The sequence below is a fragment of the Phascolarctos cinereus genome, unplaced genomic scaffold (genome assembly GCF_003287225.1).
Source record: "Phascolarctos cinereus isolate Bilbo 61053 unplaced genomic scaffold, phaCin_HiC Scaffold_8;HRSCAF=390, whole genome shotgun sequence".
NCBI classification, from domain to species: domain Eukaryota; kingdom Metazoa; phylum Chordata; class Mammalia; order Diprotodontia; family Phascolarctidae; genus Phascolarctos; species Phascolarctos cinereus.
Window position 1 is genome coordinate 29,506,532 of NW_027556291.1, and position 18,390 is coordinate 29,524,921.

Here is an 18,390-nt window from a genome sequence, read left to right on the forward strand (position 1 = left end):
TCTATTCACTGGTCCATAGTGAAATTCCCAAATCCAAAGCCCCTACTTGGGAGTGTCTCTGCTTCAGAATACTGAAGTGTCCTGAGTTATCATGGCCTTATGAGTTGCTGTGGAATTCCAACCTCTCCCAGATTAGCAGAATCCCTGGCTTCCTTCAAAGCAGAGCTTTGTCTTTCCTAGATGAGCTTTTCCACACTCTTCCCCCACCCACCACTAAGATTAGTGCTCTCCCCATCTTGAAATTGTCATTGATAACTGAATATACTTTGTGTTCACTTCCTTGGACTAACCCAGGGTTTGTCTTTGTATCCCAAGGAATTGACTCATAATAGGCCAGGAAATCGAATCAAAAACCAACCAGAAATGGTACCATTGTCTCATTTTGGTAGAGAGACAGTTTTGAACTTTGGCCCTCTTTGGGCCACTAGGTCAGGCAGCCTTGGGCTAGTGCTTGCTCTCTGTAAAACCTTAAAATGAGGCAGCATGTTTCCTTGGACCAACTGAAGGGAGTGAATGCAGTGGAATATGCATAAGAAACTGCCAAATGCATGTCCCATTCAAGATGTTCAACTCGACTTGTCCAAAACTGAATTTGTTATCTTCCTCTTCCCCACCTCCCTGTTACTGTTGAGGGCACCACCATCCTCCCAGATACCTAGGCTCACGACCAAAATTTGTTGCTAAGCCATAGTGATTCTACAGCACCTCTCAGACGTCTGCTGCTGACGCTGACCTGAACAATAGCAATAGCAATAGCAGGAGGTTGTTTGGTCCATCCTCCCTTCAGCTGACAGAGAACAAGTGTGACAACATTCAGTTGATTCCAGGGGGCTCCCAACCACTTCCAGGAGCAAATATGAACTCTTCAGCTTGGCATCCGAAGCCCTTCATAGGCTGACCCCCCATACGCACACCTTTCCAGTCCACTTACACTTAGCTCCCTTCCACATACATCCACTGACAGTGAACAGTGACAGTTCCTCTGTTGCTGATCTCCAATTTATTCTGCCTGTATCTTATTTGTACTTAAGTTGTTTGCATATATACTGTGAGCTCCTTGAGAGGGTGCTTGAGTCTACTGCCTTACTGTATCTCCAGTAGGTGCCAATAAATGCTTTTCAGCTCAGTGACAGAATCCAGATCCTCTGAGATAACATCCTAGAGATTTGCCTGAGGCTCAGAGGCAGGATTTGAACCTCTTCTTCTCACTGGGAATCCAGTATTCTTTCCAGACCATTTAATAGATTAAGCAAATGAAGGCCGGAGAGGCTAAGAAGTGACTTACTAAAAAATCACTAAGTTTATTATTCCTTTTTCTTTCTAAGGGATGAAGTTGTTCTCTGTTGCCCATTGCCGGGATGAATCACAAGGAGGCTTGGGCAGTGGCCTAATATTTTTCCGCCCACTAGCCTTTAGAGTAGACTGGGTAGTTTTCCATAATGTCCACACTTTCAGAAGAGGCTTGTGTAACATGCAACTAGTGAGAAACTGGGTAGGTCCTAACAGCAGTTTTCATTTAGATAGTGCTTTAGAGTTCGTAATACTTTATCTTATCCGTAGCCCATTTTAGAGATGAGGAGACTGAGGTTCTGAAAAAAGTGACTTCTCCATGGTCACACAAGTAAGTTGTCAGAGGTGAAATTTGAGCCCAGGTCTGACTCCCAACCTAACCCTAATTGTGCAGCCTCCACTCACACTGACTCAGGTCTATAAACCAGAGCAATGATAAAATGAATCAAAAGGGACACATGGAAACGAAGACATTTTTGTTACTACTTTCACATAATCTCTTGGGAATTGGAACTGAAGTCCGTTTGCCCATAAGCTGTATAAAGGTAAGGCCAGATCTTCTCTTTGGTACCTCCCAAAGTACCCAGGACAATGTGTCCCACCCTGCAGCCACTTCAGCCAATGCTTGTCCAGGTCTCTAGGGAACCGCTGCCTTGCCCAACATGAGCCATCATGCACATCCTCCTCCATGTCCCAGATCACCTCCACACTTCCTTCCTTTCTACTGTGGCTATGCCTTGAAACTTGATTCCTCTGGATTCCCAGTCAAATTGATCAGCTTTTCTTATTGAGACATTCCCTTGTCACTACCAGGCAACTAGAGGCTAAAATGCAAGCATGGGACTTAACAGGCACTTTACTCGCCTATAAAATGAGGATAATGATGGCAGTTGCCTAAATGAAATAATTAGCATTTATTTGGTGACAAGTTATGCAAAGTGCTTTAATGTTATTTAATTTAGCAACTCCATGAGGTAGGTGCTATTATCCCCATTTTACAGATGAGGAAACTGAGGCTGAGTGCTTAGCCTCAGAAGGAAGAACTGGGAACAGCAGAAAGAAGTGGCAGAGGAAGATCAATGGAAATAATTTAGAGCTGTCCCCAAGTGGGATGGGCACCTGGAAAGACAAGTAGGTTCCCCTTCCCTAGAGGCTAAGCAGGGGCCAGATAACTTGTGGTTATGTCATAAAGAAGAATACTGTTTAAGCTTCTGAGGCTTCTTTGAACCCTAAAGTAAGTTCATATCCCAAAAGAAGTTCTCTCTAAACAGAATATGTGAGTATGGTATCTACCTATGTATTGGGAGGAGGTGGGGATTTATACAAGACCTCCTGCTGGATACATAGGACTAGGAGGCTTTGACCTGCCCCAGTTCCACTCTGGTTGGCAGCCTGGTGGCCTCCTGTTCCCAGGAGCTTGCCATTTTAGTGCTGGTTTAACAAGGGTACCTGAGCAGCTTTAACCCTATCACAAATCAGAACCCCTAAGCTCAAGCAGCTGGGTGGTACAATGGGTTTCAACTGAATTCAAATCCAGCCTGAGACACTAGCTGTGTGGCTCTGGGCAAGTCACTCTGCCTACCTCAATTTCTTCAACTGTAAAATGGGGATATGTTATGCTTTTCGGTGAGGCGATCAGGGTTAAGTGACTTCCCCAGGGTCGCACAGCTAGTGTCAAATATCTGAGGACAAATTTGAACTCAGGTCCTCCTGACTCCAAGGTCGGTGCTGTATCCACTGCGCCACCTAGCTTCCTCCCCCCTTTTTAGTTGTGGGATTTTTAAATTTTATTCTTTCATTATTAAGGAAACAAAAAGTGAAGGGCAAAGGGAAGAAGATAGGGTTCCAGGGGCCAGAGCCACCCCATACAACCTTCTCGGTGTCAGGCCAGCGGACATATCCCCATGACGTAATGGTACCTCTGTTTGTTATGAGGATTAAATGAGATAATGGTACAGTACTTAGCCTAGCACTGTAGGCACTATACCGTCATTTATTCCTTTCCTCCTCAAAGGATCCACTAGCCTGAGCCCAGCTGCAGATTACCAATGTGAGCCCTCCCATACCTGGCAAGGATTTTTTTAAAAAAGAAAAATATTACTCTACTAGTATGAAAACACTAGCTTAGTGTTTTCTGGTTTGTAAAGTGCTTTCTCTATCTCATCTCATTTTTTCTCTTTATAACAACCTGATGTGAAAGCGCATGATGCCAGCCCCATGTTAAAAGGCTAGATGAGAGATCGTTTGTGTAAAGCACTTTACAAACCTTAAAGCATAAACCTTAGATACCCATCAGCTAGATGATGATGATCATACAGATGAGGAGACCCGAGAAACAAAGTGATTTGCTCACAGCTCCAATCAGCAAGCTGAATGGGATGTCTAGTTCTTGCCAGTGAGGCCCATTTTTCAACCTGTCTGCCTGCTCCCACTGCCTCTTAACATTCTGCCCCACTGTTTCCCTAGGACCACACACATGCAAACAGTCCACTCCCTTCAAAGTTAACCCACACAAACACCCAGGAAGCTGTAACAACCCCCGAGAAAAAGGAAAATCACCAAAAGCCGAGAGCTACACCATTTCTAGAGCACATTGGAGTTTACAAATACCACCCATTACCCACATGACCTTGGGCAAGTCATCTCTCTCTCTTCATGTTTCCTCAGTTGTAAGGTGAGGGAGTTGGACTAGATCATCTCAGAGGCCCCTTCTAGCGCTGAATCTATTGATTCTCTAACTCATTTGGCAGGTGATGACCCTGAGGCCCAGAGAGGTAACGTCACTTGTCCTAGATCATACAGTGGGTTAGTACCAAACAGGGACTGCAGCTCACCTCTCCTGATGCCAAGTCCAGCCATGTTTCAGAATTATATTCAACTTGAAATGCCCAATTACAAACAGCTCTTATGTTGGGATGGATTCCCAGGCCAGGATCCACCCCCCACCCCCTTTTTCCCCCCCAGAAGTTGCAGCCTTGGATCTAATCCCTACCCTACGTCCAGAAAGAACATGGCTCCCTTGGATGCTGTCCCTGGGGTTTCAGGCCTAGCAGTCAGGACTGCATTGAGAGGCTCCTTAGCCAGATCTGGGGCTGTTTCCCCCACCAGAATCACTTGTACATGGTGGCCAAGTGTCAGTAAATCAACTTATTCACATTGAGCTACACTATGGACTCAGAGGGTGCTTGGGAACCTGACCACCATTTATAACCTTGTTTCTTTGGGGAAATGGGTTCAAGTAAAGGCCTTCCAACCTGAAGCAGGAGCAGGACGAGGCGAGCAATGACAAGCAGGAAGAAAACAAGCTATGGGCAGGACAGGGAAGACAGGATGAGGAATGCAATCCTGCCTTGACTGGCACAGCCTGGAGCTGGAAGGGTGCTCAGTGGCAGCTTCACCTGACCAGGAGTCCTCTCATTGTTAGGAAGTTTGTTCCTCATACCAGCCTCACAGTAACTTCCACCCCTCATTGCTAGTTCTACCCTCCCGGCCTAAGCAGAACAATGTTCTGCCACATAACAGCCCTCACTCAATCCTCATCCTACTTGAATTCTCCATAGCCTGTAACACTATTGATCACCCTTTTCTCCTTGATACTGACTCTCTAGGTTTCCATGACACTGCTTTCTTTTGGTTGGTCTCCTTTTCTGGATCATCGTCCAGGTCATGCCCACTAACTTCAGGGGTGCCTGACAAGGCTTTTGTCCTAGACCTTCACTTCTTCTCCCCTATTAGTTTAGTGATCTCCTCAGTTCTCATAGACATCACTGCTGTTGTCCATGCCCTCTATGGTCCAGCCATACTGACTCACATGCTCACCTCCCATCTCTGCCCCTTTGCACTGGGTGCCTTCCCTCTTCCCCATTCTTGGAATACACTCCCTCTTCACCTCTCAGAGTGGGAAAGTAGCATTTGAGCTTTAAGGAAGTCTCAGTATATTGTATCTATTATTCCTGGAGTAAGGAAGACCAAGTTGAAATTTGACCACAGACATTTTAACTAGCAGTGAGACCCTGGGAGAGTCTTTAACGTCTGCCTGCCTCAGTTTCCTCAGCTGTAAAATGGGGATGATAAGGGTTCTGAATGGCTTCTTCAGTTTGTATTTCAAAGGATATTAATAAGAGCTAATAACAGCATTAGCCCAAAATCCAAGAAAACTAGTTAAATAACTTTATTGAAGATCAGCTTGGCTTTCCTTTGGCTTTTCTCACCCTCCCTCCTCTGCCCCTTGGCTCCTACGTATACCTCCTTTTCCAGATGACTTCAGAAATCCTTTCCAACTCTACATCTATGATCCTATTCCTTATTTACCTTTTCATTTAATAAGGTTTGAAACCATTCAAAGTCTAACTTTAAAATTAGATGAGTACCTGTATAGGTGTCCTTCCCCTGGGTTCTTTTGAGTATGACTTTTCATGGAATGGTCACTGAGCTATAGAAAGAGCTTCATGTCAGAGGTAGGTTACCCTGCCTGTCTCAACAGGAGGAATGCAGAGTTCCCTCTCCACCACTGCCCCTGACCCCATCCCATTCCCCTCTTCTCTCATGAAAAGTCCTACCTCTTCTCCCCCTTCCCCAGTCATTCAAAGCCTACCCCTTTCTAAATCCTTGCTCTATACAAAAATGTGGTTGAACTAGGCAAGCTGAAAGCCCCCATGGTATAGTCAACTTGCTCTTTAAAAGTCCATTTTAAGTCTGATTCTAGAGAGGAAGCATGGGTTAGTGGATAAAGAGCTGGCTTGGAGTTAGGAAGACCCAGATTCAAATCCTGCTATGGAAAAAAGGTTTTCCCCTTGGGGGTAGGGGAGGTGCACACAAAGAACACATAAGTCTTCCCACCTACCTAGCGCTCTTGCCCATGGCCCAGCTCTATCCAACACCAAGGCCCCAGAGTTCACCTGTCTTTTTTGAAGGGGGTGGGCACTGAAGAATCCTAAACCTTTACTTTCAGTGACATAAATACATCAGGAAAGTTTGATTGGGGACACACACACCTCCTTCTTAAAGCAAGGGTTCTGCATTCTTCACTGTTTCCAAATGGCCATGTGATAGTACCCTCATTGAGCCAGCAGTCGATTTCAAAGTCTGTTGCTTTTTCAATTGTGTCTCTGCTCAACTGCACCATCTTCCATTTCATTATGTTGAGTCACAAATTTTTCAAAAACCTTAATTAATCACCCTCTCCCCCAATTCCAGAGTCCTGGTAAGTCAGTAACTAAAGTCCAAGCTGTCAAACCACCACCCGTGTTCCCCGTGGCACACTCACTTCAACAGATCTCTTTTTGGGAAGACTGATTAATAAACTTTATTACAGAAAATGAATGCATCCAAAAAGGTCCCTAGATAGATACACTTTTTGACAAGAACATAAACATGGGAAAGACTTTGACAACAGTTGCTACATTAAGCCCAGGTTTTTTTGAGTGTTTGTTTTCCCCCAAAGATCAGACCTCACTGAGAGGAAAGTAAAAAGAGAAAGGGAGGGAGGTGAGAAAAGCAAAACAGGGAAAGAACAGTAGAGACTGAAGTATTGGAAGTATGTATGGACAGGTTGGCACTGCAAAAAACAATCAGATCTAGCTCCACCCCAATCAAAGCATTACAGAACATAGCCCCAGTCCTAATGGGGTCAGGCAATAGAAGAATGTTCCTCTGTTAAGCAAATGTTTTTTCCTTAATGCCTAGACTAGCTTCAATTTTGAAGAAATCTTAATTAGCAAGCCCCCATCCCAACAGCCACTGCTTAGGTTCTGCCTTTTTGAAATTTATCGTCCTACTGGTCTTCAGAACCCCTCAACACGCTTCCTAAAATACCAGTTCACAGTGAGACAGTTTCCCCAAAACCTAGAGTGGGAATGGGTAGGGAATGAACCCAACTTAAGTGAGTGTTCCATTCAGATGCCCTTTACTGGTACGCCACCCTTCTGCCCTGAACATCCCCCAACAGGCTTGTAGTTTACAGCCTAAAATGACAACTCAAGGACAAGTGGAACAGTCAAAAACCCAATCAAAGGATTCAGAGTTGGAAGGGCCAGGTCATCTAGTCCAGCCCCCCCCTTCTGCAGCCCTGATGGGTACGTGGGGAACTTGCTGGTACACGATGCCTAGGCAAATACTCAGTAAACAAGACTGAAGCACAAATCACAGGGCAAGGCAGAGAGGCCTTGGCTAGCCTTCAAACTAGCTACTGCTCAGATGTTGAACCAGACATGTCGAAATGCCCACCAGGAGAGGACACCTTGTGCCAAGCTGGCGTACGCCCCGTGTCCCACTTCCAAAAAAATGCCTGTGGATACTATCCCCTTGACTTTGTCTACTCCTGAGACTTATACCTTGGGATGAGTTTAGGTCAGGCATGGAAATGGAATTGTGGTACACGGGGGAAACAAGAGACTAGCGGCTTCTTTAGCCCTACATGCCGACCCTTGGAGCTCAATGTCTGTGAGAAGGAAAAAAAAATGAGGAAGGAGTTGGCAAAGATAAAAAGGAGGGCTAAAGAATATGCCTCTAACCATGTACTTGGCACTCAAACCCCTTAATGGCCCTAGATCTGAATTTAACACAGACTGTTTTCTAACTGTTGAAGAGGCTCCACAGGTGACCCCACTGGTCAGAATGGCTCCTGTTCACAAGACAAAACAACCCTAAGCCTTTACCAGAATTGAGGATATAGGGAAATACTGCCCCAGCACAATGGAAAAACCATCAACAAAAGACCATTTGAACAATTTTGGAATAAAGGACCTGGGGGGAGGGGGGAGTGCAACACAGGACCACAGAAAACAGGCCACACCTCTATGCCCTGACTTACAGTTTTCCTGAAAAGTGACCCCCTGATCACACCTTGGAAAGCTTAAAAATTTTGTTTAAGACTCTCCTTCCTGTGAGAAAGGTTCCCTCCATACAAACAGGACACATCAGATGAACACTTCCAATTTTAACCCAATCTGCTGGACTATAGTGCCCTAAACCACAAGAATTTCACCTCTTTCCAGACACTAACATTGTCCATCACCATTCTCAAAACACTTCAGTACATATGGGCCATCCCCCTACTCAACTAACCCCCAAGTCAACTTTTATTTTTTACATATTTTTAATGGTTAGAAGAAGATGAGGGGGAAGACATTCCAATTGAGGGATGAACATGCTGCAGGGTCTCCCTCATAAGTCTTAAGTACCCCCACTTATACAGGAGGGGGTGTCATGCCACAACCCCCACTTAGTGGCCATAACTGCCCTTTCTATAAGTGGTAGCTGACCTGGGGCTTCCTCCCAGAACCCAGGAGGCTTGAGAAGAAGCCAGTGTTCAGCTATGCCATCCCTTCTCTATGACTTGGCAGAGCTGAGAAGTTTCTAGTGTTTCTCTGGACAAAAACTTGAGTACTAGACCAAAACTGAGGGGAGGTGGGAAGGAGACCCCAAAGCAAATTTTTTTTTAAAAAGGCACATTTTAGTACAGATAGCAAATGCATACCCAACTTAACCAGAGAAGGGGGAAAAAAAGTCAAAACCTGTTCAGTGGAATTAGCCTAAAATGTTACTGCCTGCTTTTCGGTATTTCTGAAAGTTCTAACTTACAGGCAGGAGAGGCCAGGAACGGTCACTTTTTCACTCGTCCACCCCATCCAAGTAAGCATAGACTTGCATACCATCTTAATGCTACTCATATATCAACAATATAAATGACAGAGTAGCTTAAAGCAGACACTCCCTTGAACTCCATCAATGCTCAGGTTTGGTTTTATTTTTTTAAACAAGTGGGGGTAGGGGATGAGACAACTAGGAAATATCTGATCTATGCTACCAGACTCATGGGGTTATGGGTCTTCCAAAGTACTGTCTTGTTTTGGGCTGTTAAGTCTGCTTCAAACCCAGAAATTTTGAATGGTGTCAAGTACAGTTTTTAAAAGTGTAATACTGTTTATTTTGCTTCAAAAGACATTTAAGCATTCTAAACATACAAAAAAAAAACCCAAACGTTCCAAATTGTGTTTAAGAACAGACTTTTTTTTTCCCTTTCCTTGCATCACTGCCCTGGCTTTCTGTTTGACTGATACAAGGCAGAACTCTACAGTTTCAATTTAAAACTACTGCACTTCAACTAAAAAGAAAACCAAAAATCCAGACACTTTTCTCATGCCAGCTGACCCCCACCCCCCTTGTGACACCTAAGAACGGGAGCTGGGTGCTATTTCACTATATATACAGAAAGACAACTTACTTTTAAGCTAAATGGACACCCAATGCAGTGTAACTGCAATCTACCCTCACAGTGTAGGCTTTGGGTTGCGGCCCCCCTAGGAAAGGCAGACGAGCCTCATGTCCCCTTCAAGCCTGGACCCCAAGAATCTGTCTAGGGGTGTGGGGTTTTTTTGTTGTTTTTACAAACTATAGATATGTACAGTTTATAACCCAGAATTTTCTAGCCAATAACCATATAGTTAAACACCACCTTACAAATTAAAAAAAAACAATGCCTGAAAACATTTGTCAATGCTTTTGTTTTACACCAACAAGAAAAGTGCACAGAGTGAGGAGAACACGAGAACGCCTTTTCAGTTTTAAAAATGTTTGGAATTATGTACAACTTTGATACAGTTTCTGGGTGCTCCGAGATACCCATGGCCACTTCATGGAAACCAGTTACAATGTCTATCTAGAAGCACTTTTGAGAAGCTACGTGATCAGAAGCCAATTAAACCTAATGAGGGCAATCGACACCATCACAAAGGAGAGGTGTTTCATTTAAAGGTGTTTCCCCTACTCTATGGTATTCACATGGAGACAGAATATGGTACAGTTTCATTCGTCATCTTCTTCATCCTCCTCCTCCTCCTCGTCTTCCTCGTCCTCCTCGTCTTCCTCCTCTACCTTTTTCCGGGCAGCTTTAGCCGCCCCCTTTGCCCCATCGAACTTCCCTTTCGACTTATAATCTGCGACATCCTAGAAGGAGCAGAGAGGGGGCGCCATTGAAATTGACAAGCTCACCACCAGTGGTCTTACTTTCATCCAAGTGTGTGTGGGCAAGGAGCTTCCGAGCTGGCCTGGACCTTAGAGGTCAGTGAGTCAGATCAACCCCCAGCCCCAAACTCACATGCTCACAGGAGCTAAGGGGTATGCCCAAGGTTACACCACAATGGAGCCAGAGCTAAGTCTCAGGCCTCTAGTCCAGGGCTCATTCCACTACACCAGACCCCTTAGGCTATAAACAATCTGGGAGTAGGAGAAAAAAAAACACAACAGTTGTGCCCAACAGCCTTGGAGGAAAAACAAAAAGGCAAACACTACAATAAACCGATTTGCTTGTTAAAGGGTTACTGAAGGATAGACCTCCTTTCCTTCTTTGTAGGGGGAGGGGGGGGGGGGAGAGAAAGACTAACTAAGAGTGTTGAACATTGCATATACTTTATGGGTTAGTTTGACTGCACTGCCTTTCCCCCCAACCCCCCATTTCTTCTTATCCTTTGGTAAAAATGGATGTCTCTCTGGGAATGGAACGGGATAGGAATAGAAACTGGACCTATACCTTCATTGGTATAAGGAACCCCCAGGTGAGGGGGCACCCTCTACCAAAGCAGACTGGTGCCTCCCCTTCAGTTTTTCATCTTTAAGAGAGCTGCCTGGGGCACGGGTTAATGAGACTTGCCCAGGGTCACACAAAAGCATGTATCAGAGACAGAACTTGAACCCCAGTCTTCCTTGCTTTAAGCCAGCTATCTACAACTACACCATACTGTCTTTCATTAGAGATGAAGACAATATGAAAGACAAACGATAGCAATAATTTTCCTAACGATATTGAAGATGACTTCTCAATACTTCAAAAGGAGCTAGGATTTCATGGTGGGCAGAGGAAGTGGGCATACTCCCTCCCTTTTCCCCTTTTTAGGAAAAAGTCTCCACGGGTTGCTGCGGTCAATCTTTGGGTATAAGCACCCCCACCCTCACCCCATACTTGCTTTGATCACTCTCTCTGCCTGTTCATGGCACTGTCTGTAGCTATGAATTTCATTTAGCCTGTCAATTTTTTTATTTGCCCAGATTTCTAATTTAATTGTAGGGAGTTTACGAGTATTAAAATATATTTGATCTCTTTTTCAGAACACGGAAAAACCAAAGCCCCTCAACAGGTGTGTGAACAGCTAGTGTACCTAGTAAATCCCCAGCTATACAGCATTTACAAAAAAGAGGAGGGGTAAAGGAAGGAGGAAGGAATCCCACAAAATCTAAATACAAGTTTCCATTAAAGATCTTATGAGGTCAACCATGTAGTGACTGTGGCTTCAGTGAACTATTTGATAGAAGGCAAGAGACAGGATCACATACTTAAGAACTGAAGGAACCTTAAAGGTCCACAATCCAACACCCCTCATTTTACAGATGAGGAAACCGAGACAGAGATTAACTGACTTGCCCAGGGTCACACAGCCAGTAAGTGTCTAAGGTTGGATTTGACTCTGGTCTTCCTACTCCCAGTCCAGTGCCCTATCCACTACACCAAGCTACGAAGGTAGACCAAGAAAATGCCCCCAAAATGCCCAATTTTGTCCCAAATTCTATCATAAGACTGCTTCCCTCCTATCAGCAGAGAGATGGAGGATACAGTGTACGTTATCAGACTTGCCCAATGTTTTGGAGGTTCTATGAGGTTTGGAGAAGGGGACAGAGGAGAGTCACTGGGAAGTGGCAGTGATTTTTTTTTTTGTAAATGAAACATTTAGGTGGTTTTTTTTAATTTAAAAAGAAAAAAAAAGATCTATGATCAGCCCTCAACTATTTGCTCATAAACACACAAAAGCCCAATTACACAATAACCAGTGAAGACTCTGGCACTGTCCAGGTAAGACCTATGGCAAGGTAACTCTTCTCACATATTGAAGGAGCTTCCAATCCGAAGTTTCTTGGCAGAATTTTTTTTTCTTTCTTTTTTTCTTTTTTGGCCCTGACCTGTGATGTCACAGGCACAAGGCATTTCCTCCATAGATGATGAAGACTGGCAACTTACCTGTAGGTCCTAGTCTCAGAGTTGCCTGGGGGGGCACTGAGATCAGGTGACTGACCCAGAATCACCCAGCTAGAATGTGTCAGGCAGGACTTGAACCCAGGTCTTCCTGACTCCAAGGCCAGCCCTTCTCCACACCCAAGTAGCCCAAGCTCTCCCTGGGCCCGCACATATAGCTTCTTACCTTCTCATATTTCTCCTTCAGTTTGGCTGCCTTATTATTATAAGGTTGCTTCTCATTGTCACTCAGATTGTTCCACATTTCACCAAGCTTCTTTGCCACATCCCCAATGGATATGCCAGGGTTTGTAGACTTGATCTTGGGACGAAATTCTGAACAGAACAGGAAGAAGCCAGACCTTGGAGAAAAAGTCAGCGTGTTTAGTGTTTAGATGAACATTCATGAAAAGCCTGAGCCTTAAAAACAAAACGAAACAAAAACATCCTGGGCTGCAGAGCTCTTGGACCCCCATAATTCAATTCACAGGGTTCATGAAGGTCTCAGGGTAAGCAAGAGATATGCACAAAACCCAAAACACTTCAAGTTGTGCCAGAATTCTCAAAAGGTTCTTTCCACCAGTTTGTTCCCCAGAAAAAAAATCCCATAGAAAGTTCACTTTCTAAATGGCTTAGTATAACTTTCTCTAAAATTGGCTCATAAATGAGAAGACATATACCCTACCTCCTTTGCAGAGGTTAGAGCTTGGGGGGGGGGGAAGGGATCCTCGGTTTTACTGAATTTTTCTCTTTTTAAAAAAATGTTTGTTTTGATTCTTTAATGATTTCATGGTTTCAATATGAAAAATAGCTTCCTGGGAGGGGGAAGATCTAGGGGGGAAAGCAAGATAATGTAAAAAGATAATAAAAATCTATAAGAGTTAGCTTAAGTAATAGCCATCTCTGTAAAATCACAGATTTAAAGTTGAGAAGATCAGCAGTCCAATCTCCTCATTTCACAGATGGGAAAATTAAGAAGCCCAGAGAGTGCCAGTGACTTGCCTAAGTTTATAGAGGTACTAAATAATTATTATGTGGCAAGGGAGTGAAAGACAGAAAAAAAAAGTTTTGCTCTCTAGGAGCTATCTAAACCTCAGGTTGTGATTTCTAAATCCAGGGCTCTCAAACCAAAGTACTGAGCTGCTCACCTGGGCTTCGGGCAGCTCACTACTGAAGTCACGCTTTATTTTTTTTAAGCATAAGAAGGAAAACAAATAGGTCTTCAAAAGTTCATTGTGAACAGTGTGGTATAATGCATGCAGTACTGAATTTGGAATCAGGAAGACCTGGGTTGAAGTTCTGAGACTCACTAGCTATGTGAGCACAGGCAAGTCACCGAATCTCAGTTTCCTTATTTGTAAGGGAAAAGACACGGGGTTGGACTAGGTAGATGACCCCCTAAATTCCTTTTAGCTCTAAACCTATGATCTGTGAACATTTATCATCCATTAACAAAATGGAATTTAAGCAGGAAAAAAAACCACCCTAAGAATTCTGGTGAACATAGGGAAGGAAGGCCAAAGTGACTTACGGTGGCCGTTTAGGTGCATTAGGATCCTTCTTCTTTTTGCCACCTTTTGCTGGTCCGTAGTCTTTCATTTCTCTATCATATCGTACCTTATCAGCTTTTGCCATCTCATCAAACTTGGATTTCTCTTTTCCTGACATAGTCTAAGAAGAAGAAATGAGACAGTCTCAAAAAGCTAGACAGCCATTCCAAGGCGATTCGTTAATCAGTCAAACAGCATTCATTAAGCATTTACTATGTGCCAGGATTGTGCTAATCACTGGAGGTACAAAGAAAGACAAAACTGATGAAGTTAAATGTGGAAATCTCTGATACCAGGTCAAAAAAAAATTGAGGGGCTGAAATTACAGATTTAGAATTGGAAGGACCCTTCAAAGTATTCTAGTTACAGTCCTAATTTTATAGAGGGAGAAAGAGAAGAAGGAATAGAAATGACTTGCCCAAGATTATCTATAGCTAAATGGCAAGATTGGAACCCAGATTGTGTGACTCCAAATTTAGTGCTCCTTTATATGACACCAACCTCTTCCTTCCAGGGAGCAGTTGCAGAAGGGAAGTACAGACCTGGGGGAGTGGATTAAATATTCCAATGGCCACATCAACAAAGTTTCCTGATGGTGTCTATTACACACTGGGGCTCTGCTTGTCAATTCAAGTCTCCTAGGCAGGCAGGCAAAAATTATTTATTAAAGCAATCCACTGTACTCTTAGCTAGAACTAACCTCAATGAAGTATAACAGAGACGCCTAGCCTTGGGGTCCAGAAGACTCAGTTTCAATTCCTGCCTCTAAGGCAGGGTGCCCCAAGGTCAAGTCACTAACCTCAGTGGCCCAGGCACCTCACAAAATAACAGGTGAGTTAACTTATCTGTATCTGTGGAGGGCGTTTCCATACCTAGAGTATATACATGAAAACACAGGTCTGGTTTAAAAAAATTTTTTTTTCTTTAAATGCATTAAAGGAAAACAGTATAATAAGGTACCTTCCACCTCTCCGAACACTTTTTAGAAAACTCTGCAAAGTTGACAGGAACCTCTGGATTCTTCTTCTTATGCTCTTCCCGGCAAGTTTGCACAAAGAAGGCGTAAGCAGACATCTTGCCCTTCGGTTTCTTGGGGTCACCTTTAGCCATGGTGAACTCTGGATAAGATAAATTTTAAAACATGCATCATTGCTGAGGAAGGAGAAACACAGACACCCACCAAAAAAGGCGAGTCAGTTCTTTCAGTTGCCAAGAAGAAAACAATTCCAAGGGAAGGCAGCAATCCTGAAAATAGGATGACTGGAAGGGTTGGGCTAAAATGGGGAACCTGAAAATCACTGCTGACAACCAGCATGGACTGTGATAGCCGGAGCTCCTACTCTGGACCGAAAGTTTCTAAAGATTGGTGAACGAGAAAAACGGGTAGGTGTTTGTGGCATCATCCACCTCGGCAAACTGACTCGACTTCAAAAATCTCCTCCCTAGCTTATTAACAGATAGGACAAAATTAGCATCCATTTGGGCTTTAGACCAAAAATAAGTAAATGAATAAATAAAACTTCTAAAAACAACCCCCTCCCCCCTTCTAAACAGTCCAGAGGAAAGCAAGATTTTAAATTAATGCCAAAAAGCATTTCATATTTTAAAAAATTCTCTACAAGAAAACTTATTTGTAAAAGCCCACAAGTATCCCTTACATTATAAGAGAAGCTTCGAAGTTAGTCACTTGATCTAAAGGGAGAAAAGTTATTTAAAAGGCTGGTTTACCGAGCCGCCCCCCCACCTCCTTTTCCATTCTGCCTCTCCATTTTTCGAACACATTCCTTCTTCAAAGTTTCCTTTAAAAAAAGTAGTGACCCACCCCTCCCCTCAACTCTAATCTTAATCTATCTCCCCTACCCCCCAAGGTTGTCATAAAAAATTAAAAATTCCTATTAGTGCACAATATGGGGGGGCTCTTTGTGGGTCCCCCCCCGTAACAGCTGGGGGCTGCCTGCTCCCCTGGCTGGATATGCCCTGACCCAGTAACGGTAAACTCTACTTGGAGGGGAAAAAAGGAAAAAAAGAGATAAAAAGAAAGAAAAAAAAAACGACAGGTCACCAAGACACCAATAATTCATCTTCCATTTTGTGAAATGCTCCTTGATGAAAGAAAGTCCCCCTGAAATCCTTCCCTCTACTCTACTGGGGTGTTCTTACCCCAAGCAAGGACGCCTGAAAAGGGGGCCCGGGTGCGAGCTCTCGCCCGATGCTCTTACTGAGGAAGTAGAGAGGCTCAGTGCTATTGAGGAATAGAGAGAAGTGGGAGCTGCTGTTCTGGCCCCAGCAGCAGCAGCAGCAGCAGCTCCAGATCCATTCGCTAAAATGGCTTCTCTGCCTGTGCAAGGCTCAGGCTCAGGCAGCAGAGGCTGCTATTCCTAACAAAGCCACAAGCATGCACCCCCAGTGGCCGGTGGCTGGCTCCGGGGCGCCAGCGTTGGGGATCCCCAACACCCTGGGGGCTCCCCAGGCGCCAGGACCCCAGAATAGGCGCCCCTCCAGCTCCCTGGGCGGGTTTGCTGCAGTGGGGATGAGGGGCTCCAGGGACAGACGCTGGTTTGCAGGGTGCCCCCCTCCCCTCCTGCCTAGCGCAATACTCTGTATAACAAAGACTCCTGTTCAGCCATTACACTCTTCCTCGCCAGGGGGAAGGGAGAAAAAAAGTGAAAATCGGCCCCCGATCACCCCCCAAAGACTCCCCAAGGGCTCAAGGCCAGCAGAGAAAGGGCTTCAAGGTGGGGAGAGAAAAGATAGGGGCCCCTTCGGGCCACTGAAAGGTCTTTTCTCCCCCTCCAGCCCTGCACACATCTACACAGACAGCGAGCCACTACACTCCCCCCCCCCATTGCTGCCTGCTTTCTCCCAACGCCAGCCATGTTAATGCCCAACAGCACAAGAAGAGAGCGCAAGGGGGGACCTCTTGGAGAGGCCACCGCGGGGCTCAGGGCTTACCACCTGGCCAGAAGGACGAGGGAAGAGGCGAGAAAGAGGAGGCGAAGCTGGGTGTGTCTGGGGGAGCTCTCCTTATGGGGAGATGAACCCGGGCTCAGGGAGAGGGCACCCCCCCCGGCTGTCCCCATTCCCCCCCACACACACTCGCCCCGACAGCGCACAAGCTTTAGCCTGTCAGATGCTCCAGTAGCGACAGCCATGTTAATGCAGAAGGCTCGGCAGAGTTCCCAGCCAGCCCCCCCCCCCAAGCCCCCAGTACTGCGCACGGCTGGCTGGAGCAAACTGTTAAGTTTCCTCCGCCGGCCAGCCGACTGCCCCGCCTGGGGACAGAGCGCCCCAACCCCAACCTGGGGTGGCCACACAAAGCTGTCCGCACTGCGCCCCAGGGGAAGGTCTGGGGGCAGCGCGGCGCCCTGATTCCGGCTCGCAGACCCAGGGCAGCCTCTTTGCAAAACAGCTCGTCCTACCCCCCGAAAAAGAGAAGGCATGAGAAGAGTTAGTCGCGGTGTAAGGAACTGCATCAGCCATATTACTAGAGGTAGAAAAATAACTCCCAAACGCTGCTCTAGCCCGCATTGACCAGAGAGGAAAGGGGCGGGGGGGACGGCGTGGAAACTGCATCGACACCCCCTCCTCCCGCGTACCCCCAAACCGAGCCTGTTAGAGAACACTCCGCAAAGCTAGACTCCGAACCTTCCCTCCCGGCGAAGCTGCCCGTCCTGTGCTGGCAAACCCTAGGAGCCTGGGGCGCTAAAGAAAACCGCTGCTACAGCTGTCGGAAAACAGCTGGATCGCAGAGCTTTCCCTAGAAATCGCCTCGGACTGCCGGGGCATCGGCCAAGGGCGGGGGACAGAGGAGGTAGGGGGGAGACACAGGAAGAAGCTGCAAGGAGAAGCCCGGAAAATAGGAATAATAATTTTAAAAGTTTAAACACCTGGATTTCTTCCCCTTGCCGATCAGTGAAGAAAGGTAGAAAGGAGAGCCGAGGAGGGGAACAGAGGAAAGTGGCAAAGCAGGGTGGAAAAGAAACGGAGAGGAGAAAAAAGGAAAAGAGAGGGCAAAGGAAGGGGGGAGGGGGAGGGAAAGGGAGGGGGATCGATGCAGCGCCGGCCGGAAAGTTGTGCAGAAGCAGCGGGGCCGGGAGGCGGCGGCAGCGGCGGTGACCGTGGTGGTGGTGGTGGCGGTGGCAGCGGCGGCGGCGGCGGCGGCGGCGGCAGTGGCAGTGGCGGCGGCGGCGGCGGCGGCGGCGGGAGCGGGCTGTGTGAACGTACCTGTATTGTTCGCTAGTCTGGGCAGCGCAGGGCACGACGCTCGGCTAAGCACTCCCCCAACCTCGCGCTAGCTGACTCCACGAGAGCCGCCTGATTGGCTAGCGGCCTCCGCCGTTTAAAACAGCCTCCTCGCCCGGCCATTGGCCGTGGTCCTTATGCATATTAATAAGGCGGAGGCGCTGATTGGGCCCAGTCACTTGGGTCATTCATTCAAAAAGAACAACCCGCCTGGGATGGAAGGCTAAGAAGGGAGTGATGGAGAATAAGATGGTGATGATCAGTAGGAAACCCTTACTGTAACCAAAGTTAGGGTGAGAAAAGTGG

General features: G+C 46.0%; 1 protein-coding gene across 3 annotated transcripts; it reads right to left on the minus strand.

Moving 5' to 3' along the window:
• Nucleotides 1-9,775: 9,775 nt before the first annotated feature.
• On the minus strand, nucleotides 9,776-18,159 carry HMGB3 (high mobility group box 3). 3 transcript variants are annotated; one of them, XM_020975010.2, is made up of 5 exons: nucleotides 18,067-18,159; nucleotides 14,803-14,960; nucleotides 13,824-13,963; nucleotides 12,480-12,654; nucleotides 9,776-10,236 (listed from the first exon to the last, which is right to left on the minus strand). In XM_020975010.2, the coding sequence occupies exons 2-5, from the start codon at nucleotides 14,950-14,952 to the stop codon at nucleotides 10,096-10,098; spliced, it is 606 nt and encodes a 201-aa protein (XP_020830669.1). In that variant the 5' UTR covers nucleotides 14,953-14,960; nucleotides 18,067-18,159; the 3' UTR covers nucleotides 9,776-10,095. The 3 variants fall into 3 exon arrangements, with proteins under 3 accessions (XP_020830669.1, XP_020830668.1, XP_020830667.1); XM_020975009.2 differs by lacking the exon at nucleotides 18,067-18,159 and adding an exon at nucleotides 17,730-17,982; XM_020975008.2 differs by lacking the exon at nucleotides 18,067-18,159 and adding an exon at nucleotides 16,003-16,102.
• Between the last annotated feature and the right edge of the window lie 231 nt (nucleotides 18,160-18,390).

Bases quoted from the DNA above. Each gene is read 5' to 3' on its own strand.
- HMGB3 (XM_020975010.2), bottom strand. From the start codon at position 14,952: ATGGCTAAAGGTGACCCCAAGAAACCGAAGGGCAAGATGTCTGCTTAC. The intron at 13,964-14,802 runs GTACCTTATTAT...TCTTCTTCTTAG, and splicing joins AGTGTTCGGAGAGGTGGAAG to ACTATGTCAGGAAAAGAGAA. The intron at 10,237-12,479 runs GTAAGAAGCTAT...TGCTCCTTCTAG, and splicing joins TGAAGGAGAAATATGAGAAG to GATGTCGCAGATTATAAGTC.